The 25,107-nt window shown below is 41.5% G+C and overlaps 2 protein-coding genes across 6 annotated transcripts; one reads left to right on the top strand and one right to left on the bottom strand.

The window, feature by feature from the left end:
* The first annotated feature begins 2,776 nt into the window (after nt 1-2,776).
* Nucleotides 2,777-12,856, top strand: LOC309383552 (selenide, water dikinase 1-like). Of its 2 annotated transcripts, XR_014173870.1 has the most exons (9): nt 2,777-3,201; nt 3,824-3,927; nt 4,081-4,188; nt 4,842-4,996; nt 8,348-8,438; nt 8,794-8,893; nt 9,561-9,773; nt 10,123-10,536; nt 12,659-12,856. XR_014173870.1 is itself a non-coding variant. In XM_081936256.1 (8 exons), the coding sequence occupies exons 1-8, from the start codon at nt 2,910-2,912 to the stop codon at nt 10,350-10,352; spliced, it is 1,293 nt and encodes a 430-aa protein (XP_081792382.1). In that variant the 5' UTR covers nt 2,777-2,909; the 3' UTR covers nt 10,353-10,850. The 2 variants fall into 2 exon arrangements, 1 of the variants encoding a protein (XP_081792382.1); XM_081936256.1 differs by lacking the exon at nt 12,659-12,856 and having other exon boundaries at nt 10,123-10,850.
* On the bottom strand, nt 11,170-23,817 carry IKBKG (inhibitor of nuclear factor kappa B kinase regulatory subunit gamma). Of its 4 annotated transcripts, none has more exons than XM_081936253.1 (15): nt 23,579-23,817; nt 22,012-22,206; nt 19,695-19,894; nt 19,395-19,490; nt 18,878-19,051; nt 18,654-18,715; nt 18,004-18,060; nt 16,674-16,785; nt 16,444-16,562; nt 15,438-15,590; nt 15,227-15,323; nt 14,929-15,078; nt 14,323-14,459; nt 14,082-14,140; nt 11,170-11,695 (listed from the first exon to the last, which is right to left on the bottom strand). In XM_081936253.1, the coding sequence occupies exons 2-15, from the start codon at nt 22,193-22,195 to the stop codon at nt 11,538-11,540; spliced, it is 1,758 nt and encodes a 585-aa protein (XP_081792379.1). In that variant the 5' UTR covers nt 22,196-22,206; nt 23,579-23,817; the 3' UTR covers nt 11,170-11,537. The 4 variants fall into 4 exon arrangements, with proteins under 4 accessions (XP_081792379.1, XP_081792378.1, XP_081792381.1 ...); XM_081936252.1 differs by having other exon boundaries at nt 23,550-23,810; XM_081936255.1 differs by having other exon boundaries at nt 18,917-19,051; nt 23,550-23,803.
* Between the last annotated feature and the right edge of the window lie 1,290 nt (nt 23,818-25,107).

The following is a 25,107-nucleotide window of genomic DNA, read 5'->3' as shown; positions in this document are numbered from 1 at the left end:
TGGCTTCCCCGTTGACTTTGCTGATCAGGTTGGGAGGGCGAGTAGAAAGTCTAACTCCTTAGCATTAGAGCATAATAAATAATAATAATAATAATAATAATAATAATAATAATAATAATAATAATAATAATAATAATAATAATAATAATAATAATAATAATAATAATAATAATAATAATAATAATAATGGTCAGATGGTCAAGATCTTGTGGGATTTTCGCATACAAACGGATAAAATACTGGCGCATAACACACCAGACATCACACTGGTTGAGAAAAATAAGGTTACAATCATAGACATCTCAATACCAGGTGATAGCAGGGTCGCCGAGAAGGAATATGAAAAAATCGCGACATACCAAGACTTAAAAATCGAAATTCAACAATTATGGCACAAACCAGCAGTGGTAATTCCAGTAGTAATCTGCACACTGGGTGCTATTCCAAAAGCACTGGAATTACATTTAAAACAGTTAAAAATTGACAAAATCACCATCAGTCAAATGCAAAAGGCCGCACTGCTTGGATCCGCACGTATATTACGGAAATACATTACGACGTCCTAGGCCCCTGGGTGGGGCCCGACTAGTAATTAATGCCAAATCCGGCGAAACAACTGGCCGCTGTGATACAATTCTGTTGATGCAATAATCATCATCATCATCATCATCATCATCATCATCATCATCATCTGATGGTCATTTCTAAAAATCCTTTCTTAACGAGCACTTAGAAGCCAAGAGGAAGCCAAGAGGAACATGCGTGACAAATTTCAAGTTTGTAGGCTTTACAGTTCTGGAGATTTCGTGATGTGTGAGTGGCTCTACGGACAAACAGGACTTCCATTTGCTTATATATATATATGTCACCGTGAAAGACCGAAATTGGTGAATGTCGACATTCACCAGTGAATGAAAGACCGAAATTGGTGAATGTCGACATTCACCAGTGAATGTCGACACATACAACTTTCGGTCTTTCACGGTGACATATATATAACGAGTCAACGTAACGCTTTACTTTTGCTTTTCAATTCGTGGTCCTGGAAACTACTCGTTCTAACCGCGCAGGATCGCAGGTTTTTTTTTTAAAAAAGTCCGCGAATAGAAGACGCTTAAAAGGAAGTGAGGAGCCGAGGTGTCGAGAGGATAAGGGTATTAGGGTAAGGGTGTCGAGAGGATAAGGGTATATATTTTGGACATACACCAAGCGACTATGTGAATGTTGACATTCACCAGATTTCGGACTTTCACAGTAACATATATATAAAATAACATATAAAATATGTTATTTAATATATTCAAGGGGACATAATATAGATTATTATATTAAATAATATATTCAAGAGGACATCAGTCATCCTTGTCTTACTCTCTGTTCATTGAAATTTGCATTCCATTCTCATGTACAGATTGCTTTTATCATAAATATTTCTGTGATTGGATAAGCAGCAATTTAGCTCACAGAAAGGTTGTGGGCATGGCAAACATCTCTGAAGGGATCTTTCCTAGTTTCAAGGGCTGAAAAAGTGATGGGGCAGAAATATACTTTCAGCCTTGCATGTTTCTGTTAATATAAACCTTACAATAAAGTTAGCGCTAGTAGTTTTGGTTGTACTTCTTGGATGGATCACCTTGTAAGGGTTAGTTTATGCTTAGGGTTGGGGTTTGAGATATGCCAAAAAGAACCTGTAGATAGTGCAACCACAGCATCCAGGTATGCTTTTGAACAAAGTGATATTTGAATTGCATCCTTTTGAAATTGAAATTCAGAGACATTTTGGAATCAATAACCCATCATAATTCTGAAGGATTCTTGATCTAGTATAAGCATGATTAATAATGACAAATATTTGATTGAAAAGGTATGTAATTTTTGGCTGTATGCTTATAACCCTGCCTGGAAACTCAAAAGGTGACTATAATGAAACTTAGGGATGTGAGATAGTAGTTTGCCAATCCTGAAAAGCTGTACAGGATACAGTCTGGTTAGTACATAAATGAGAAACCATCAGAAAAGTCTGTGGATCAGACTTCCAAATTACAATCACATCTCAGAAAACTAGGGATGCGGTGGCTCAGTGGCTAAGACACTGTGGATTGGAAAGGTCGGCAGTTCGGCGGTTCGAATCCCTAACGCTAGGTAACAGAGTGAGCTCCCGTTACTTGTCCCAGCTTCTGCCAACCTAGCAGTTCGAAAGCATGTAAAAATGCAAGTAGAAAAGTAGGGACCACTTTTGTTGGGAAGGTAACAGCGTCCCGTATACCTTTGGCGTTTAGTCATGCCGGTCACATGACCATGGAGAAGTCTTCGCTGGCTCTTCGGCTTTGAAACGGAGATGAGGACCGCCCCCTAGAGTCGGGAACGACTAGCACATATGTGCGAGCGGAACTTTTACCTTTCCGCCAGAAAACTATAGTGGCAAACTACTACTGCCCTGTGCAAAGAAAAAATACGAATTGTGCCATTACACAATAGTAATGTACAGTTAATAGAAATCTCCGTCTCACGTTTTTACGCCAAATGATATTACACAGGTTCCATATTACTCTCGGTAAATTCATATCGCGATTATTGCGCTCTAAGATTCCAGAAGGTTTGAGAGAGGGGGGGGGGGAAGAGAGGGAGAGCATTTTAATTCATTGTCTGGAACGGCCCCTTCCACGCTGTCCCTGGCTACAGTTTAAACGTGAACCTCCGAAAGCGTCCTTCCTCGACGTCTCGCGAGATTTTTCCTCGGCTAGAGAACAACCCGCGGGCGTGTGAAGGCGGAATGCGTGCCAGCTCTTCCCCCGCCCTTCGGTTGGGGACAACCCCCGCCCTGCCCGAGCGTAGCTTGGCGAACGGTGGTTTTTTTTCTTCCCGGCCCCAATTCTCGCGGGGAAAGAAGCTTCTGCTGTGGAGCCATCATGGCGGCGGTGGCCGGTTCTCCCTCTGCCACCCTCCCTTCGCTGGCAACAGCCACCGCGCCAAGTCCCGCCGCCTTGCCGCCCGGGCCGCCCGGTTACCGGCCGTTTGAGCCTGAGGCGCTGGGTCTGAGCCCGGCCTGGAGGCTCACCAGCTACGGGGAGCTGCGCGGATGAGGCTGCAAAGTCCCCCAGGAGACGCTGCTCAGACTCCTGGAGGGACTTAGCACTTCCCATGCTGGGTTGGCCGAGGCCGGGGATACGGGGGCTGCCGGGAGTCCTCCTCCCACCCTCGGTAAGGCTTGTGGGGGGGGGGAAGCGTCGAATGCGGCCTTTTAGGGGCTACCACGCGGTGATGTTTCAAAACTGGTAGTGGATCGTGGGAAGGGGTAGGACCAAAAACTTGGAAGAGCGGGTTAGGAGAGGGCGACACTGTGCTGTCTGGGCTAGAGATGGAATGGGTGCGCTGTTTAAAACTTTTTATTTTACATAAACTCTGGAAGAGATTTTTCAATTAACCGCATGGGTTGGATTTAATTTCCGCTCCGACATAATCTTACACGTGGATAATATGCCACGTTCCGTTAAATAAAAATCTCCCTTGATTTGAACTTTGTCCGAAGTCTTGGACATTTTGTCGACTATTCTTTGCCGTTGGACTTTGGGATTGTTTTTAACTTTAGCCTACTGGAGGTTACAAAATTCACTGTTAACATGGTGCATGGCTCTCCACTGAGAAGTGTTTTCACCCCTTTTGATTGTTGTCCAGTCTGCAACCTAGACACTGCCTCATCACATTCCCTATTTTATTTCATAAGTACTGAAAATGAAGATACAGACTATCAACTTCCAAGTAATTGCTTGAATTGGAAATAATTCTAAACATTCAAGAATGCTGTGATCCCTCTTCTCTACAGGCATTGGAATGGACTCCTGTGTGATTCCTTTGAGGCATGGGGGTCTATCCCTGGTGCAGACTACAGACTTTTTTTACCCACTAGTAGAAGACCCTTATATGATGGTGAGTTGGCATGCTAGTGAGAAGGTGGAGGAAGGATTGGACAATTTAGGAAGGATTGAGCTGTGTCTTGAAATTAGGTTTCCTGCTCAGTTGATTATAATAGTTGCCTTGCCCTTCTTGCTTGGTTCTAGTCATTTCATTATTCTGATTTAGGGCCGCATTGCTTGTGCTAATGTGCTGAGTGACCTTTATGCCCTGGGCATCACAGAATGTGACAACATGCTTATGCTGCTGAGTGTGAGCCAGAAAATGACTGAAGAGGTGAGAAACATTTTATTTCTTAAAATAATATGAAGATGGTTTTTTTTAAAAATATGCTGGCTGGGTTCAATGCAACAACTCAAGTTATAATACGGTTCAGTGATTTTTGTCTTCAAATGTGCAAACCAGAAGTCTAGCCCCAATTTATTGTTTCTGGGGTTAGGGTAGCACTGAGTTATGTTCCTACACATTGGATTTTTTTGAATCAAAAGATGGAATTAAACAGTTTTTAAAAATTATTAATTACTTTCATCATTCACAATTCAGAAATGTAATGTTTAATTTAATAAGGCATATTAATCTGTAATTACAAGTAGTTTTGTTTCACAATGCACTAAGTCATCATTTGTTTAAATAAGTTTCACTGAATAGACAATAATTTCATTCACCTACAATAGGATAATTAACCAAAACTGCTAACAGTTAGTTTTTTTATTTACTATGATCTCTGTGCTGCTCAGTTCCCACAGGTTTTTAACAGTTTACATACCAACGTAAGTTACAAATGGTGCAAGGAAATTTCCCATTATAATTTCAGTACAGAAGATTCCACGTTCAATCTTCGCACCCCATTTAATTGGATCCAGTAGAAAATGATCCTTATCTGATGGTTACAAATGGTTCTTAAGTCCTTTTTTTCCTTTATCTCCCAGGAGCGAGAAAAAATCATGCCTCTGATAATCAAGGGTTTCCGGGATGCAGCAGAGGATGGTGGCACTTCAGTAACTGGTGGACAGACTGTTTTGAATCCTTGGATCATTGTTGGCGGGGTTGCAACAGTTGTTTGCCAGCCCAATGAATTTATTATGTGAGTATTGAACTCTTATTAGCAAGTGGGAAGTTGAAAAAGTAGGGTACAGCATTTCATTTATGTGTATAGATGAGGCCAACATGTTGCATAGTCTATAAAAGCTATGAGAATTCTTATTACTAACTCAGTCCAAACTTTAGAAAAGTGATTAGTACAGTGGTGGCGAACCTTTTTTGGTTCACGTGCCAAAGCGGGTGGAGCGCAGGGGGGTCGTGCACGGGCGTGCCACACCCATAATGCAATGTGTGATCCCCAACACGCATGCGTGCATGACCAATGCTCGCCCCCATTTTTTGCATGCTTTTTTCCCCTCCCCAGGCTCGAGAGGCTTTATAGAAGCCTGGGGAGGGCAAAAACAGCCTCCCACACCTCCCCGGAGGCCCTCCGGAAGCTTCAGGAGCTTCCCTGAAGCCTCTGGAGCGCAAAAAAACAGCCCTACAGGCAAACTGGAAATTCAGGGACAGACTTCTGGTTTGCTCGTAGGGCCGGTTTTAGCCCTCCGGCGCCTTCAGGGGCCTTCCGGAGGCTTCCTTGAAGGCTCCGGAGGACTAAAACGACCCTCCAAGCAGACTGGAAGTCCTGTTTGTCCGTAGAGCCATTTTTAGTCCTCCGGAGCCTTCAGGGAAGCCTCCTGAAGGTATCTGAAGGCTCTGGAGGACTAAAAACGGCCCTATGGACAAACCAGAAGTGACTTCCTTTTTGCTTGTACGGTCATTTTTTGTCTTCCAGAGTCTTCAGGGGAGCCTCCGGAAGGCCCCTGAAGGCTCTGGAGGACTAAAAACAGCCCTACGAGCAAACCAGAAATCTGTTCCCAAACTTCCGGTTTGACCGTAGGGCTGGTTTTTTTGCGCTCCGGAGGCTTCAGGGAAGCTGCTGAAGCCTCCAGAGGGCCTCCAGGGAGGCGGAGGAGGCTGTTTTCGCCCTCCCCAGGCTCCTATAAAGCCTCTGGAGCCTGGGGAGAGCAAAAAATGGCCTTAAAAATGCTGAAGTCAGCTGGCCAGTGCGCGCATGCCCTAATAAATGGTTCCACGTGCCACCTGTGGCACTCGTGCCATATGTTCGTCATCCCGGGATTAGTAAATTGAACTAGGTCTTTTTTATGTAGTTTAATAAATTTAAGCTACAGAATTATTTTAAAAGAAGAATTAGATAAAATTGAATAGAATTCAAAGCAAGTAAATATTGTGTTTGAAGCTAAACTATATTAATATTTGTGATGTTGTGTGGGACACCAAATCATGTACAAAATGAGACTCCAGTGATTCAGTGCATGGACTTTAGGTAGTAAGACTGAAGTAAACAAAATTTATCAGAATGGGTTAGTCCCTTCTGACTTATTTGTAATACCCATCCCCTCTCAAATTCCTGCAAATTTTTACTTGATATCTGAATCAGAACTAGAGATGCAAAAATAGCATGTTTATTTTCAGAATCCTCTAGTATTTCTTGGAAGTTTTATTTCTCCAATGGAATAAGGTATAATACGGGAAGAGGGTGTCCTCCATTTCCAGAGATACATATTCCAAAATGAAAATGGTTTGGAATATTCTGGACATAAACAGAAATGCACTTTCTCCAGATCTCAGATCTGGGGAAAAAGCAGAATATTCTTCAAACAGATTATAGATAGTCTACTTAATAACCACAACTGGAATCAGCAACTCCATTGCAAAGCTCTGAAGTCACTAAGTGACCTCACTGGACTTCAGCTCACTTCAGCTTCCATCATTGACCAAGCCATCATATGACAGCAACTTGGGATTTCACTTCTGTGTTCTCCATTGATTCTACTTGTTGGAAGGCATTTATGAAGCATGTAAATGGTGATCACATGACCATGGGCCATTGCAATGATTATAAATGTGTATCATTTGCAAGTATCTAAATGGCAGTCATGTGACCACAAGATATTGTGAAGTCATAAATGTGAGGATTGCTTGCAAACTGGTTTTTCCAGCTGTCATAATTTTAAACAATTGTTAGAAAAGGCAATTGGTAAGCGAGGATTACCTGTATACAATTTAAAATATTCTAAATAATACTTTAAATCAGTTTAAACTTTGAGAATGCTAATTCAGAGGGTTTATATCTTATGTTGAGATTGTACTGGTGTAAAGTGCATTTGCCTAGTTATTGCCCTGCCTCTTTTGCTGAAGATGCTTTCAGATTTAATATGGAAAGTTCTAAAAATGGGTGTCGTAAGGATCTTCAACAGGCTGAGAGACAGAATCCAAGTAGAAAAATACTTATTCTGATGGCACACAGCAAATAAACAATGATAAGCCTATTATGTGATGTTGAAGGTGGCACAGATCATTTTGCCAATAGTATCTGGATTCATACATTGCATTAAAGAAATTCATTCGTGTTGAGATACAAATGGATCGGTTTATATATCATTCCAGGCCAGAACAGTTATACCCAGTTTTCTCAATAATCCAGGAATGTTTTACAAATTATTTGCACCCACCTGGAGTTTGGCTCACTAGAATACGTTATAACAGATTTCTAATCTGTTGATACAGGAAGGTGATTAGGATACTTTTGTTCTGTTTGTTGGATGATCTTTGATTATTCCTAAAGAAATGAAGATGCTTGATCAATTCTGGTAATAGCCCTTATAGGCAGAGGTGGGTTTCTCCCAGTTTTACTACCAGTTCACGTGCGTGTGCAGCTCAATGTAAATTGTTCTTTGCGCACACGCAATTTACAGTGAACAGTGCACACACACGCACTTCTAAACAATGGCAGCGGCAACCAGGGAACCAGTTCAGGGGCATGGCCAGCCTGGGTTGCTGCCAGTTCTGCAACCCAGGCCAAAATACCACTACCAGTTCAGCCAAACTGGGAGCAACCCACCTCTGCTTATAGGATTAGCTGTCATAGCATCCCTGAAGTCATGTGATTGTAATTCAGGTGCTCAGTTCACAATTGTGATATTGCAGCATCCCATGACCATGGAATCTCCATTTGTCACCTTCTCTGCTGACTTCTGACAGTTAATGAGACCACCAGGACTTTGCAAATGGTGATCATGTGACCATGGGACACTACAACCATGCATCATCTGTACCATGGCCATGCTCATAGAAATGCAAGTAACCAGAACTGCTGTCAAATCCAGGGAGATGTGATGCCATGCCTTATAACCATGTTACTTAGTGAAGTTCCCAATCCCAATTATTTTCAGTGAGGACAACAATATTTTTTTTCTTTTGAACTTGTATTTTTTTGATTCAGTGTAAAATAAATAAGCTTTGCACACTATAGATGATCCTATTAAGACAGAAAATAAGAAGGCAAGACTTTTTTTAAAAAAATGTTGGATTCTTATTCCTTTGATTCTAGGCCAGACAGTGCAGTTCCAGGAGATGTCCTTGTGCTTACCAAGCCTCTGGGGACTCAAGTGGCTGTAAATGCTCACCAGTGGTTAGATAATGTAAGTATTTATCCATGGGGAAATGGGCATATCTCTTTGTGTTTATATATACCAATAGAGAGAAAATTAACCCCACTCCCATACACACAACGAAAAGTGCAAAACACTTTCTGAGAACAGGCTCCAAATTGCAAGGCGACTTTAGAATACTGTATTCCCATCCAAAATCTATCAATTACTGGACATGAAGGTGGTAAATAGCAGGGGGAAAGTTTGTTTTTTTATCCCAACTAAATCCTTTTGTATCAAAGAGTGAAGGAGTCTTGAGGTCATGATGAACTGGCAGATATTCTTTTTTCTGCTATGGAGGAGTGAAACTTCAGAGCCGTTTCAAATGCTTGTATCACTCTTCCAGCCAGAGCGGTGGAATAAGATTAAGCTGGTGGTCTCCAAAGAAGATGTTGAATTGGCCTACCAGGAAGCCATGTTTAGTATGGCCATGCTGAACAGAACAGGTAGGGGCTTAAGTATTGGTTTGGATCTTTACTCAGTTTGCAACAGGTTGCCTTGGCTCTACATATTTAAACATCTTACTTCTGTTCTTTAATGGGGTGCACAAGAGTATGGTCAGACAACCTCTAGTTCAAGAGCTGTTTTATTTTCACAGATAGCATTCAACCGTATCTCCCTATAAAAACCTATTTAGGAAAACAGTTAAAAACATGACATTAAAGTAGTTAATGTACCAGGGCAAGATATTTTGAGCATTATTGGACTTGCAAAAAAACTAAACAAACTACGTGAAATGATCACAAGGTTTTCGCCACATGTGATTGGTAACATTTCTGGAATTGTAAAATTACAGTTCATTGGCTTATAGAGGCAAAATTAAAATAATTGAGCAGCAATTATATTAATATGCTATCAGAGGTAGAATAGCTAGAAATGCACAAAGTTGTTTTTATTGGGAGCTTCCTAATATGTAACAGCTATAAATCCACCTTTTATGTGAATTAATTGCTGTATCCTTCTGGGCATATAATGCTGCCACCAACTTCAGATGCCTCCTATTAAATATCAGCCCTAGATAATAAATGATTCTTGCTGTTTTAGTTATAGGACTGTGTACAGGCTTAACTGCTATTTTGTTATCACTTATGCCACATTTGTTCCTCTTGTCAGCTGCCAGTTTGATGCATACTTTCAATGCCCATGCTGCCACAGACATTACAGGATTTGGGATTCTGGGTCATGCACAGAACTTAGCCAAGCAGCAGCGTAGCGAGGTATCATTTGTCATTCATAATCTACCCATCATTGCCAAGATGGCTGCTATTAGCAAAGCATGTGGCAACCGGTCCAGGCTCCTCCAAGGGACTTCTCCAGAAACTTCTGGTAAGTTGGATAAACTAGGCAAGGAACAAGCAAAATGTAGACTTGGATTCCGTGGAATGATTTGTAAATACATCAGCAACAATTGCAGATTTCCAAACATACAACAAAATTACTTCATTTCCCTAGTCTTCCCACAACTGGTGAAATTAAAACAAAACAAAACAGTGTTGGAATAATTAGGTATGGTTTTTTTGTTGAAAAACTGAGCTTTATGAAATCTTATCTGTTTTGTGTACCATTAATTTAGTGGATTGTAAGAGTTTAGGTTAATCTACTATGGTTATGGGGGGATGAGGAACTATCATTTTTTCTGATTATTATAATTTGCTGTTTTTTTCTGTTAAACAAGGGGGGCTGCTGATTTGTCTACCCCGGGAGCAAGCTGCCCGCTTCTGTGCTGAAATAAAGTCACCTAAATATGGAGAAGGACACCAAGCCTGGATCATTGGCATTGTGGAGAAGGGCAACCAGACAGCTCGCATCATTGATAAACCTCGTATTATTGAAGTCACCCCACGGGGAGCCAGTGCTTCCCCTCAGGATAACAATTCTAGTGCTAGCCCTGAAGTTGCATCATGAGAAGGGAAAATGATTTCTCCCCACTGTCAACTCTGCAGTTGAAAAGGGCAACACTCTATAGTCCTGGGTACAGTCTTAAGTTTCTACAGCACAAATTGCCCAGAATTTATCTCCTTATTGGTTGATGGCTGATTCCTCCCTGTTATCTGAGATTATTAGTTTTGAAGTCATCTCCTGCAAGCAGGTAAATTGCTAGATGGTGGATATGGAGAATATGGTAATTCAAATTATTTATTGGAATAATTCTGCCTATTGAGCTCTCCCAACTTTTGGTCAGACTGAGCAGCTGATCCAAAAGGAGGGTGGGTGATTTAAAAAGCCATTTGGCTGAGTTTAGAGGCCTCTCTTCTCTTCATGAAGCATCTCCCTGAAAATCTTACAAGGTCTTGGAGGAGCGGAGGAACCCTAGAGGAGCAGTGCCAAGCTCAGCTTCATGGATTGTTGCTTTGGTTGTAAATTATGGGTGATTGAGTTAATAAAAAGTTGATTTCTAAAGGATGGAGTGCTAACACATTATTGACCTAGAAGGGAGGTACCTGGTGTAAGTAGGAAAATCACTGATTATCTTCATTGTTGCTTTAATTGACTTAAGAAGAAAGAGTCATACAGTGCCTTTCAGCCTAAAGATTGGTTGCAAACAATTTCATTTGGAAGCCCTCTTAGAAAGCAGAAGAAAACCCCTCTATCCTTTTTATTTTATAGATAAAATAATTACCTAATTATGGCTTGAGGAACTGTTTAAGGCATTTAAAATCTTACTGGGATGTGGGACAAAGAGGAGCAGTAGTCTTTATAGGGAAGGAGATTCCCCCCCCCCCCCATATCACCCATGAAATGAGTTACTGGTAGATTAATAGGCATGTGACTTGTTATTCTGAGGGAATGACCTAATCCCTGGTATCCCTGATGCACACTGAATTAAAAGCACTGGAAAAGATTGCTTTACACAAACCTAGAATAGTGCAACCCTTTTCCCCTGTGGCTCTAATAGCCAGGCTTGGGACAAGGTCAGCAGTAGGCTCAGCCATTATTATAAGAGGAAAAAAAGTTAATGACATACAGGAGAGCAGAAAGTAAACAGTCCACACTTTTTGTTCCAGGATTGGCAGCTGAACTGCTGGTTCTGTTTAAAGCAATGCAAATGTACATCAGCCTGGAGCTTCCCCTTCTTCTTCTTCTTTACTGTCACTGGATACAATCCATTACATGGATCTGTAGGGTGTCCATGTCTGGAGCTTTATACTGGCATTTGGGACAATAGTGGATAGGCTGTTCTTCTAGAACATTTTGTCTTCGCCCTGGTACACTCTGGGGATGGAATGGGGTGGTGCCCATCAAGAAATCTGGAAAGGGAAGGAAGAGTAAATTAGCAAATTTAGTATATTGTATAATTGCTTCTTCTCTAACAATGATGGCAGTGTTTAGTGAATTATGAAAAGGAGAATTATCTGGTAAAAATACAAGAAAAACACAGATATTAGTTCTACACTGAATTAATAGAGACAGTGATTAAACAGTCCAAAGGTTCAATTGCTACAATATACCATGATGTAATGTATTGCAGAGAAGTGAGAAGTGCATTTTTTATCCTTTCTATGGAAAGGTTTTCTGACCAAAAAAAAATCTACTGGACTATATTAATCAGCTAGCAACAGTTTACATGCAATATAAGGAAAACTACTTTTCAGAGAAGAAAACAATTTTAAAAGGTTCAGGAAATTACAGACCATTTTACTTTCCACTAGGAAGAAAAACGGATTGCTAAGGATACAGAAAATCCAGCAGATTCCGGAGCATTCAACCTATTAATGTGATTTTTGATGCAAAAAGATTTATGATCTGTGTAGTAGAATAAAATTGTGCTAATAGAGTATCGGGAACAACTTGTTCCCTGTCCAGGCTTACTGAGTTTTCCGAGTGTGTCTGAATTTTATACTAATTTTGGTAGTCAGCATAAGAAAACTTTGAGGAAATCCCACGAAAGACTCCATCTAGTATAAATATAGACATAAGAAAAGCGGATAGCCCATCTTAGGTAAATGGTTAAGTAACAGCAAGCAAGAACTGGTCTAAATATTTAGTTAAGAAAAACAAATTGTTCCCCCAAGTACCTACTTGAAGCACAAATATTACTTTGCTATTGTTCTTGGGTTGTTCTTAAGCTTGTAAATGGATGAGACTATAGTATTGCTACATGGCTGGCCATAAAACTCCCGAAAGCAAACTGGCCAAGATGGATTTTTACCATCCTCTTTAACACCCCAGAATACTTTCTACAATCCAGTTTACTTTTCTGTTTCTTTCAGGATAGCACTGCACACTTCCAAAGCTGCCCACAAGAACTGGGGCAGCAGCCATGCAACAATTTTTTTTCCCTCAAGACTGCCAGTGAGGCTCAAAGTTATTTGAAATAAAAGATGATGCTTGGAGGCAAGTACTTCTCTTCAAAAGATAAAATCTTTAAAGAGGCAGGAGCCTACTGGATGCACAGGAGCACCACACTGCTTGACCTAATTTTCTGAAATTAAAAGTTAGCAGTAACCTAACAAGGTCTGTGGGGATATCAAATTATTAGAGCATACACATCCTTCACTTAACGTTGAAAAGAGGGTTCTCTGGTGAACAAAGATGTGAAATTCTATATATGGAAGTGAATTATATCTCATTTCTCATATGTCAAGCTCCAAAGTGCCAATGACAAGGAAAAATTATACCTCAATGAAAATATTGTCTATGGCAAAAATTGAAAGCAAATCACATGCTATAAATCAGAAAAAAAAATTAAAAATGAAGCTACCAGAGTCTCAAGTACTGACAGTCATGTGAACAGTGCTATTGCAATAAGATTGAAATCAGATTGCAAAGGAAAGGAAAGAAATAGCAAGAAGTTTCAGTGCTGAAAACATTGCTGCAATTTAGCTGCAGAAGCTTCTAATTTCCATTTTATTTATTTATTTTGCTTCCAATGAAAGCAAGAGAGTTTCTCCAAGATAGCTACTATTTTCATGTATATCAGAGCAAGTGGCAAAAATAAAATAAAAATTGAACTACCGTAAGCAAAACTCTTGTTGCAAACCTAGTAGCAGCAAAACATTTGTCTGCAGTAAACGTCAGTCTGAATCTCTTCAGTTTTATATTTGTCATATGCCCTCAAACTACTGAAATAGCACCCAATGTTTCAGGAAATTTCACTTGATTTCCTTACGAAGTTTGACAATAGATTTGGATCTTTAAGTTGAAGAGAAGAAGTAGGGCAAATTCAAACTCACAGATAAGATTCATTACTTCATATAACAGTAAAAAAGATGAAATACACAACTCAAATACACTGCCCAAAGATTGGCTGCCTTTGATTTTTAAGAGCATCTATGTCCTACTTTCAAATGTCATTTTGCCTACATTGCGAAGTGAAAAACATACATCTTTGCTGAAAGAAAGAAACATCTAAATCCTCCAGTCCTATCAGGTTGATCTTTCTTCGGGAATGGTCATTTAGCCCTTAAATCCTTTCTTGCGTATGTCTCACAGGAGCAGCAGTTTGAGGCTATAAGGTTGCCTTCTGCTGCTGCTCTAGCTGATCCTGCATTTGATTGAAAGAGTTGTGGCCACGTGTTGCATCTTCACTGCCAACGTGCTTGCAAAGCACTTTTTTTTTTGCCCTGTTTTATAATTTGCCAGTCTCTGAAATCAATGAAGATTGTTGCAAAATAATCAAGTGTCAACACTTACTCGGCTGAGGAGATGGACGCATTTCTGAATGGCGATTTCTCATCTCTTCCATCAGAGCCCTAGATAGACAAGAAAGAGCACCAGAATGGCTTTCTCTAGGAAATGGTGGAGGAATACTTAGCTGTATTGCCTCTGATTACAGACGCCAACAAAACATTACATAAGTTAAACATGACTTGGGGTATAAAAATGGCTCTATTCCAGATGCGTAAGGTTTCTTTCCATCCTCTAACCTACTCACCGTCCTTCCGACTCGGCTTTCAGCTTCTCATTCTCCCTCTGCAACTGGGCAACCTGCTCCTGCAGGAACTCTCGTTGTTCATGTAGCTTTTCACGTGCCTGGCGCTCTGCCAGAAAATCTGTCTTGTAGATATCAGCCTGAATGGAAAAGATAGGATAACACTCCTTTTGGCACAGTGATTAGAACTCCCACTTGCCAGGAGTTCAATCCTGACGGGCTTAAGGTTGGTAAAATGAGGGTCCAGATTGTTGGGAGCAATATGCTGTAAAACACTATAAGCCTAAATGCTATCGCTGTTGTTACATATTTGTTTTTTATCCAACCTTTATTACTTCATAAATAACTGAAGGTGGCAAACATAATGTACCTTTCCTCCTATTTTGCCCACAACAACCGTGAGGTGGGTTGTACTGAGAGTGAGTAACTGGCCCAAGGTCACCCAATTGGCTTTCATGGCTAAGGCAGAATTAGAACTTGCAGTTTCCTGGCTTCTAGGCCAGCACCTTAACTATTAGATCAAAGTGACTCTCCCATTACTCATGCTGCACCACTCACAAATACAAAGGAATCCCAGTCTCTTCTCTAACAAAGTGACATTGTACTCACCTGGGCCTTGAGCACAGGTACAGTCTCCATGACAGTTTTGTGCTGTTCAGCATCATCCTTCAGCTTGTCAATGTGCTCTTGCTTGGCTACCAGAGCCTCCTCGGCCTGCTGCATTTGCTGAGACAGTTCAGCAAGCTGCATATCCAAGCTCTGAGGAAGAGACAGTTACAATGTTGACACTCTGTGCAAAGAAATCTTTTTTTCCTGGGGCAAGAGACAATTGCCGCCTCCCATATTCTGGCTCCCACTCATCCCCAGCATCAAGATTTCCCAGAACAATGCATGAAATGTCTCCCACCTTGCTTCGCTTCTCAGTTTCCAAGCTGGTTTTGATGTGGGCATCGTACTCCTGGAAGAGCTGGTGATAAGCCACCTGTACTTGGGCTAGTTTTCTCCTAAAATGAAGGAGATTATACAAATCATTGCCAAAGGACTCAGGTTGATCAGGCTACTTCTATCAGAAATGCCCTCGCTTCCTTTGGCTTTCCCCAGATCACTTTCACACTCACTTTTCCTCTGTGGCACTCTGTCGTTCCACTCGTAGAGCACTCTCAAGGTTTTGCACCTGCAACCTCAACTGGTCCACCTGTACACCGTGCTGTTTGTTGCGGATTTCAGCCTCTTTTTCAAGCTGCTGCAGTCGTTCACCAGCCCCACGAACCCTGTAGAGATGGCACACACACACACACACGTGGTCATCTAACTCTGCCTAACTTGCCAAAATTCCAATGTAAGCAGAATTCCCTTCAGGCGTCTGCCCCAGCAAGTACACACCATGACAACACTAGATCCAGCATTGTTTGATTCAGTAAATTTTCTACACAGCTTCCTGAGTCTTCACCATCATGTTCAGGGCCATCATCCTCTTCGGTGGCTTCCCATGGGAAGTGTGTCACTTTGGAGGATGTGCATGCAATTGGGGGTCCCTCTGAGCTTTCCATCCCAGCTGCTTGCACCTCTGAAGAAGCAACGTACCTACCTCTTCAGCAGTGCAAGTGAACAGAGTGAAAACAACAAAAACATTTCCAACTCTTCACTGCTTTTTGTCATTATTTTTGTTGTGATCTGATAGATCACCTAGAAAATCACAGCAATACCCAGTTCACAGCTGATTTTTTTAAAAAAAAAATCTTGTTCAGTGACTGGAGAATTGGAAAGAAAGAGTTGCCTTGCCCTTCTGGCCAGGAAGAAATTGTGGCCTCTTCTGCTTGTCAAAGTGAGAGGTGGCTCTTCCAAAATCAACAAAAGAACTCTGGAAGGTTTCAAACAGCCAATCTTTTTCACAATTGGTACAGAAAGATGCTGTAAGCAGGTTTAGGGCACGAGGGTTATCCCACAAGCTCTGCTAGCTTGAAGCCAGATCTTACTGAGAGGAAAAGCAGGGGAGTCACCCTCCCTGTCCCACAGAGCAGCCTCAGCTCATTGTTCCATAATGTCTGCATCACTGCAGAGAAAGGGGCCTCTCCCAGCTGTCTACCCACAACATCATATGCAAGCCTCCTGCATGCCTCTCACCTCTCCTCCAGCTCTTTGTTTTGGTGTGTACAAGTTTCGAGGCGGCTTTGACTCTCCAGCAGCTCCCCCAGCAAAGATGTCACCTGGGCCTTTGCTAAAGTCTTATCCTCCCCAACTTGCTGTAATGAGAAGAGGGCCCAGAGTCAATACACCTACAGAGGGATAGAGAGGAGCCTCCTGTTTTACTCCTCCTCCCCAGCTTGCAAAAGAGAGTGTGGGAACACATTAACCTCTAGTTGTTTGGTCAAGGTTTGTAGCTGCTGCTGGATCTCCTGCTCCCTGGCAGTCTGACAGGCTAGCTCCTCCAAACTGGATGCCAGCTGTTGCCGAAGGGCTAAGCTTCTGGGGGTGGAACAAAACAAGGAGGGACACAGATTGAATTTCGCCAGTTTCCGAATAACAGGCTTTACAGAGTTGCAGTAGAAATACATAAAAATGTCAAGTTTAGGAATAAAATAAAATGGAACAGGAAAAAAACCCAGTACTGTATTAAAGTCTAACAAGTTAAATGCTTACTAAAAAGCATTTTAAAAGTACTTAAGGCTACTTTGCTAGACTATTAAATAATATGTTTGTTATAAAACAGCACAAAATGACTTAAAATTTAGACAGAGCTGCCAAATTTCATGCTTCGTTTCAACTTGAATGAAAATTTGTCTTGTTTCATTATCATTCCCTAAAACTAAGCGCTATGAAACACAATTTGGAAACTTTAAAATCGATGCCACTGCCTGAAAGAAGAAATGAAATTCAGAATTTCTCTAGCATGCCCAGAAATTTTCTTAGAAGTGGAATTAAATATAAGTGACAAATTTCATCATAAAACTGGCATAGTTTCAGCTGCTCTTATATGACTGAGACAAAGCCTTATTCTAATGGAGACATGTTTGTAGCCTCCTTCCAGTAAGGGTGAAGGCAGCCTATTTTGCAGTAGTAAAGAGTATATAGATATTTTGATAGGGCAAATTGCTTCTCAAATCTAGGAAAGCTCCTAGCATCCCTCTGCAAATTAATATCCATTATTTGCTGTTTGATAACGGCTTTAGTAATTGCCCCACTCCCACTCCCAATGTCAGGACTGTGACAGACAGAGAAATATTTTGTCATTTTTGCCTCTAACCTCTTATAAATAGAGTAAATCTTATATCTTATAGAGCCAGTGGGACTAAACTTTCAGGGAAGAATATCAATTTGCCCGTAGGTGATTTTACATATCCAAAATCCTGCTCCTACTGGCTTACAAACTGCCTACAATGGAAGGGTAACACTGGAGTAATTACCTTGTCCTGGTAATACTTGAGGAAACAGCACTTCTAAGAAGTGTTTGTGATTCTCAACTGAGTATCAATAGGCATTTGGCTAGCCTTATCTTCGTTTCTCATAAAAACATTGCATTTTCTTCAGTTGTGTTAGCCATTCTGGAGAGGGTTACTTCTATTTGCTCTTTCCTCAACCATCCATTTGCAACATCTGACAATTTTAGTCTTTGATCTGTCCTAACAGCATGCATGCTTAAATGACTGTTTCTTATAAAATACCAATGCATCATTATTTACTTACTCATCTTCAGCCTCCTTCAGCCTTTTTTGCAACTGCTCAATTTGTTTCCCACCAGCACTGTGAAGGACAGAGGATGATGACGATGATGATAGAAGGAAGAGGAGAATTGGAATTAGAATAAGGTTGGGGGGAGGAAGGAGGAGGATTGCATCTCCACTGGCCATTCCACATAATATTTAAATGCTGCGGATATTGCAGGGGATTGTGTACATTAAAAACTGCAATGCTAGGGACTGTATGGATAGAGGATGCACAGAAACCTAATTTCTGAACTTCTAATTATTATCATCAGGTACATTTCTGCACATTCCTATGAAATATGAGAGTTACTGATTAAAAGGTCTTTTCCAGATCTGTTTTGGAAAATCTCCAAGAGGAGGCTACCACCGTAATATATTTTCACTATTTTTGTCCACCATTTTTAACTTTAGCTGTCTTTTTTTTTGACAGATATATTTGTACATTTATTGTTATAAATTTACTGTTTGGGGTGATTTTATCTGTATTATTTTATTGTACATATAAAATAATTCATTGTAAAGCACTCCATAACAGGGCGCAAATCTTCATAATAATAATGATAAGACAAATAAGTAAGTTCTTTACAAACGAGTATCCAGACTAACCTGCAAAGGTCTCAGGATACTTACTTGTCCTCCGAGCTCTGCAGGGACTCTACTTCCAGGGACTGCTCCAATGAGCAACCATTCTCCTAGGAAGGTAAAAGAAGGGTGCATTGCGAGAGCAGCCTTACCAGCTCCAGTTGCCTTTCCTCATCTCTTTATGCCACTATCCTGAACTTCATGTGATCTCTTTTTCCCCATGTCCCACTATACATTCAGTGTCTGTTGCTGCTGCTGCTACCAAATCTCACTTTAATCTTTATTCTGAACTCCTCTATTGGCACAGTGACCTTTGCTGTTTGTTGCAGTAGGGCAATCTTAGCCTCCAAGGCAAGTTTTTCTTTCTGTAAGACCTGGTTGGCATCTTGCATTGCCTTCCAGTCCTCTTCCAGCCTTTCCCTTTTCTCTTTCAGTAGCCCAGACGTCTGAAATAAAAACAATATGTTGTGATAAGAAATTGAATCGGCCATCTACAGCAGGTGAAGTGATGCAGCCTTAATCTATCTACAGGATGAGACAAATGTAGAAAGGCTGCAAATCCCTATTTTCCATGTTATTTATTTGCATCAATTTACAAATTCTAGTTGCTGATCTAGATCAGTGTTCACTTATGTGAAATTTTCCAAAAGTGCTGAGCTACATTTCCAATCCAATCATCTTCAATCAAGATTTGCTACCCTAGTTAAAGCTGTTGGAATTTGTACATCAACTTATCTGGAGGGCAATGAATTAGAGAACTAGTACCATAGATAGATAATGCACACGTACCACAGTAAGTACATCTTCCTCAGTAAGAGTTACAGTGTCTGATTCCTCTTGTGTGCCAGAGAGGTCTTTTTCTGAGAGAAATGGTTGAGAAGCTGTCTGTGAAGAGAAACACAAACATCTTGATGTATGTGATGGTTTTGAAATTGCTTCAAATGTTTTTTCACATGCCAACATACACCACACATTGGAAGGATGCCTATTCTTCAGCAAGATACTTAAACTGGAAAAAAAGGAAAGGGGAACTAGAGGAAGACCCCAAACTCTTAACCCTTCTGTGTTCCCAACAGCACCCAGTTGCACCTTCAATCGCTCCACATCCTGAGAAGCCTGCTGCAACTGTTTTTCCAACTCCATGCGTTCTAGGTGCAATTTTTCCACCACAAGCCGAGCCTCCTGGAACTTGCTCATAATGAATTCTTTCTCTTCCTTTTTGGAAGCATGAAACTGCACAAATTCCTTGTACCGCTCTCGTAGCATGTGATTACTCTGTCGGATGGCTTCTACAAACAGTACACAAACAAAGGATGTTTACTGGATCAGTGTCCTACCTTTTTTATTCGTTACATTAGAAGGACAATGATTGACTACTAAACAATAAATCCACCATCTCATCAAAATTCCTCTTTACTATGCAGGATGAATGCATTCTTCTGTAATGAGAATCGAATTCTCAGTTTTAGTCACTTGATCTCACATCACAGAGACCAAATTCCAAAAAGACACCCATATCTAGTATTAGACTATCAAAATCAGAAAGTGACAGATTAGAATTTCATCAAATATGCATTATATACAATGACTGGCCTTGTTACTAGCTCTTGCCAACAGCCCAGACCAGTGGTGGGCAACCTTTTTTTTCAACTGAGCCAAATCTCGCCAAAACCACGATTGAAATTTATTTTGAGAGCCACATTTTTAAAACCGAAAATACATAGGATGCTACACTGTTTTTAGTTTCAATAAACTCTGGCATTTGAAGGACGCAAGTCTTAAAGCTGTCAAGTTGCAAGACCCTCGCACCCCTAACCCTTTAGAAAAAAAAAAACCAGGGGTCTTCAAACCTGACAGCTTGAAGACTTGTGGACTTCAACTCCCAGAATTCCTCCTCCAGTCATGTTGGCTCAGGAACTCTGGCATTGAAGCATGCAAGTCTTAAAGCTGTCAAGTTGCAAGACCCTCGCACCCCCAACCCTTTAGAAAAAAAAAACCCAGGGTCTTCAAACCTGACAGCTTGAAGACTTGTGGACTTCAACTCCCAGAATTCTGAGAATTGAAGTCCACCAAGGGCATCAATCATATTAGCCCAGGGATCTGTAAAATTGGCTCTTAAGACTGGTGGACTTCAACTCCCAGAATTCTGAGAATTGAAGTCCACCAGTCTTAAAACAGCCAACTTTGCAGACCTCTGTGTTAGCCCAAAGCCTGGTGCTGGGCGGGCCTTGCTCCCCCATTGGTGGAGCCCCAAGAAGCGAGGAGGGAGAAAAAGAGACGGAGGCCAAGGAGCTTCCCCCCCGCCCCCTCCCAGCAAAAATCTAACCGGGGAGCCGGGCGGGCAGTAGCAAATTAGCCGATCACGCCGTGGCGAGAAGGCAGAAAAAGAAACGGAGGCTAAGGAGCTTCCCCCCCGCCCCCTCCCAGCAAAAATCTAACCGGGGAGCCGGGCGGGATTGGCTAATTTGCTACTGCCCGCCCGGCTCCCGGTTAGATTTTTGCTGGGAGGGGGCGGGGGGGAAGCTCCTTAGCCTCCGTTTCTTTTTCTGCCTCCTTGCTTCTCGTCCCCGCCCGACTTCAGGATCCTCCCTAATCATTGTGGGTCGAAAAGAAAAAAAGGGAAAGGGGCGCTTGTTTTGAAGTGCCCGAGAGGAGGGAGGGGAGCGGGCGCCCGGCACACAGAAGAGCCACATTAAAATGTGTAAAGAGCCGCATGTGGCTCGCGAGCCGCGGCTTGCCGACCACTGGCCCAGACCAAAAGAAACTCTATTCAAAACTTGGCAGGTAAGGGATGACTGCTCTGAACTTATTCTGTCCCTGATTTTTTTTTTAAAAAAAACAGTGGAATCTAAAGTACTCAGTATAAAGAGGAAAAAAGCAAAGGAGCAAGCAGCTTTCCAGCCATCAACAGAAAGTAACTGCACGATTTACAGAGCTGTCCATATAAATTTAGAGAGGTGGCAAATGAAGCTTTTGGCCCTTCTGATGTGAAAAAATGGGAAACTGGAATACTTGAATACTTCAATCTTAGCTAAGTAGCCAGTTGGTTAGTTTTCTTCCTAAATACAACAACTAAATATAGGCGAAGTAAAAACAGAAAAATCAATCTAATCAGTGGTTGGATATTTCAAACTTCTAGAAGTTACAAAATTATACCCACACCGGATTCCTCATGATGGCTGGAGCTGCAGAAAATTATAATTCATAAAGGAAGGCCAGAGATTCTAAACTATTCTAGTTATCTACCTTCCCTGATACTTAAAATATTGTTCCGATTCATTTATGGAAATGTCTGTTATAGGAGACAAGGACTGAATATAAACTGACAGGACTCAATAAGAGAATAAGAGAATATTGAATTTATCATTTAAACATGATAGTGGAGGTCACTCCAACATGTCCTCACCTTTGAGGTCTCTGTTCTCAGCCAGGAAATATTGTACAGCTTCATGTCCTGCTAGCTCAGCTGGCAACTGAAGGATACCAGCTTTGCCCAGGGAGGAATCGTCTCCCATCATGCCATAGTCACCATCTGGGCACCCACTTGGCTGCACCATGTCGCAGCTCCAATCCCTTTGGGTTACACTCATCCAGCCAGATCCTGGGAACAGAGGAAGCATACCATCAGCGCCTTCATCAAAGCATACCCATGACAATAACCACACATAGGGGATATCTCTTTGCCTCAGTTTATGAAAATGAAATAAGTAATGAGATTTCACTTTCTTTCTCATTCATAGTATGCCTGGTCTATGCCGAGGTGGAGAGTTTTTTTTCACTGCTCTCAAGATCCATTAAACTGAATTCAGTAAAAAGGATATATAATTAAAGAACACTATGCAAGGAATTTATTTTGATTCCCAGTTCATAGTTCAATTTAAAGACATTTTCCCCATTTCAACAGAATGATTTATATATGAATGGTGGTGGTGGTGGTGGTAAAAAATACAGATTTTGCTTTTTCTTTCAAAAAATGAAGATTCAGAATACTGCTTATCTACTTCAAATTCCCAGGGATTTAACAGCAGGTCTGGAACTACTATTTCTCTACTTCTAGGCAAGAGCTAACAGGCTAAATCATATTATGATTCATTGTGATGTGTAAAACCTATTATGAAGATAGCAGGATAAAAGGAGTGGGGTTTAGTAGCCTACCCTAAGTTCTTTAGAAAGGGAATGCATGAAAATGCAATAAATGAAATGAGCTCAGTGGGCAAGAGAAAGAAATAGGCCTATCATTCACTACTAGACATGATAGTTTACAAGTACAAGTTTACAAGTTTACAAGTACCATAAAATAAAATTAGAAGTTATTCCCTCCTACCCATTTGCAAGTTTCCCTTTGGCTAACAGCTGTTTAAAAAGACTTGCTCTAGATCAGGGCAAGTGGTTTGTCCCAATTACTTTTTTTTTCATGTCTCCAAAAACATTTCCCTTTAAAAAAAAAAAAAGACTCTGTTGCTTTATAGAAATGCCCTGGCAGTGACGGTTCCAAACTAGATCCTTGATTCACAAGCAAGCAGTTACAAATTGCTCTATTATCCCCAGGATATGCCCAAGTCACCCCCTTGAGTAATCACCTCCATTCTAGGAACTTTTTTTTCAACCTTGGCAACTTTTAAGATGTGTGGATTTCATGCCGGTTGGAGTTTTTCGGGAGTCTACAGTACTGGCACTCTTTCCCATCCTAGCATTCAATTGTTTGACTACAATTCCCAGCATGATCTGAGTTTGAGGGTTAAGATGATGGAAATCATAATCTAATGCATCTGGAGAGCGCCAGCAGTGGGCAAACGCCTAGTGCCCCGGACCGGACGAGGGAGCCGGCATGGCTCTCAGACCAAGCTGGCGTGGAAGGGCCCAATGCTGGGGCCCTTTGCCAAACACAACCCCTCCTGCAAAGCACAGCCCCCGTCCAAAGAGGGATAAAAGGAAAAGTCGCACCTCTACTTCGAACTCCAGATCCCACACACCTTCCTAAGGATTTCTTCCTTCCTGGTATGTTGTTTTCTTGTTTACCGGAAGTGACATCTTAGAAAGAGAAAGCAGATTATCGGGAAAACGAAAGAGGCCGGCCTCGAGTCTAGGAAGGGACCGGAAGCAACGTCAATAAAGGCGGTGGCCGTAGGTACAGCCGAGAGAGAGAGAGAGAGAGAGAGAGAGAGAGAGAGACTTAAAGCTCTAATGCAGAGGTCTTCAAACTTGACAACTTTAAGACTTGTGGACTTCAACTCCTAGAATTCTCCAGCGAGCTGCTGGAGAATTCTGGGAGTTGAAGTCCACAAGTCTTACAATTGCCAAGTTTGAAGACCTCTGCTCTAATGTGCATAAGAACGCTTGACTCTTGAGTCCCGGCGACCGGATGGGCGGAACATCACGGCGGGGGAGAAGGAAGTGAGCGCTTTTTTTGTACCGCTTAAGTGACTCTCCCCCTACCCCACCCCCGATTTTTGCAGCCGATCTGCTTTAACCGTTGTTCCCCTTTAGTCCTTCTCCTTTCGTGGAAACAATAGCAATGAATCCTTTTTGAAATGGTTCTTACTCAAATACCTTATGCCACCAGACTTGAAATTTTGGGCTTAGACAACTTAAAACTACGGCGCCTTCGGTCTGACCTAAGCGTAGTACATAAAATTATCCGCTACAATGTCCTACCTGTCAATGAATACTTCAGCTTCAACCACAACAATACACGAACCAACAACAGATACGAACTTAAGGTAAACCGCTCCAAACACAATTGCAGAAAATATGACTTCAGCAACAGAGTGGTCAATGCCTGGAATGCGCTACCTGGCTCTGGCTTCTTCCCCTAACCCCCAAAACTTTAACGTTAGACTGGCTACTGTTGATCTCACCCCATTTCTAAGAGGTTTGTAAGGGGCGTGCATAAGCACACCAAGGTGCCTACGGTCCTAATGTCCCTTTTTATTTGTATCCTTTTCAGGTATTCAAAATCATGTTTATACTTTTATCTGTTATCTTATATATATGTGTGTCAGGCATGCCTCCTTCAATATCCATGAAAGAAAAACCTCAACTCCATTTGGATAGAGATAAAGTACTTTTACTAGATATGAATTGAAAGCAGTGAAAAGGAAAGCAAGATCTGGGCTAAAAGGTGCGAACATGTACATATCAAATGTTTACCTAGCATCCTCCCCCAATTCCCCAACCCAATGTCCAATCTGCAACTCCCTAAGGTGTCATTTGGGGTGCAGCTTCGAAAAGCCTCATCAAGTTGGTATGCGAGATGGTTGGCCTTGACCAAGTCCAAACACAGGCCACCAGTGTGCGCAGAAGATAGTGAGAACAAAACTCCCTTCGTCATAACTCCTCCAGCACTAGTAATTCCCCCCAAATATCTCAAGCCCCCTCTCTCCCTGTTTCTATGGCAGCCGATAGCAAGCAAGGAAAGTAGAGGTTGACAATATGCTTGACAAAATAAATAAATAAATGAAAGACAAAAAAACAAAACCTGATTAACAATATTATTTGGGAT

Source organism: Natrix helvetica (assembly GCF_964273705.1).
Source record: "Natrix helvetica genome assembly, chromosome: 1".
Classification (NCBI taxonomy): domain Eukaryota; kingdom Metazoa; phylum Chordata; class Lepidosauria; order Squamata; family Natricidae; genus Natrix; species Natrix helvetica.
The sequence above is the reverse complement of the archived record's forward strand: the minus strand, read 5'-3'. Positions and strand labels throughout refer to the sequence as shown.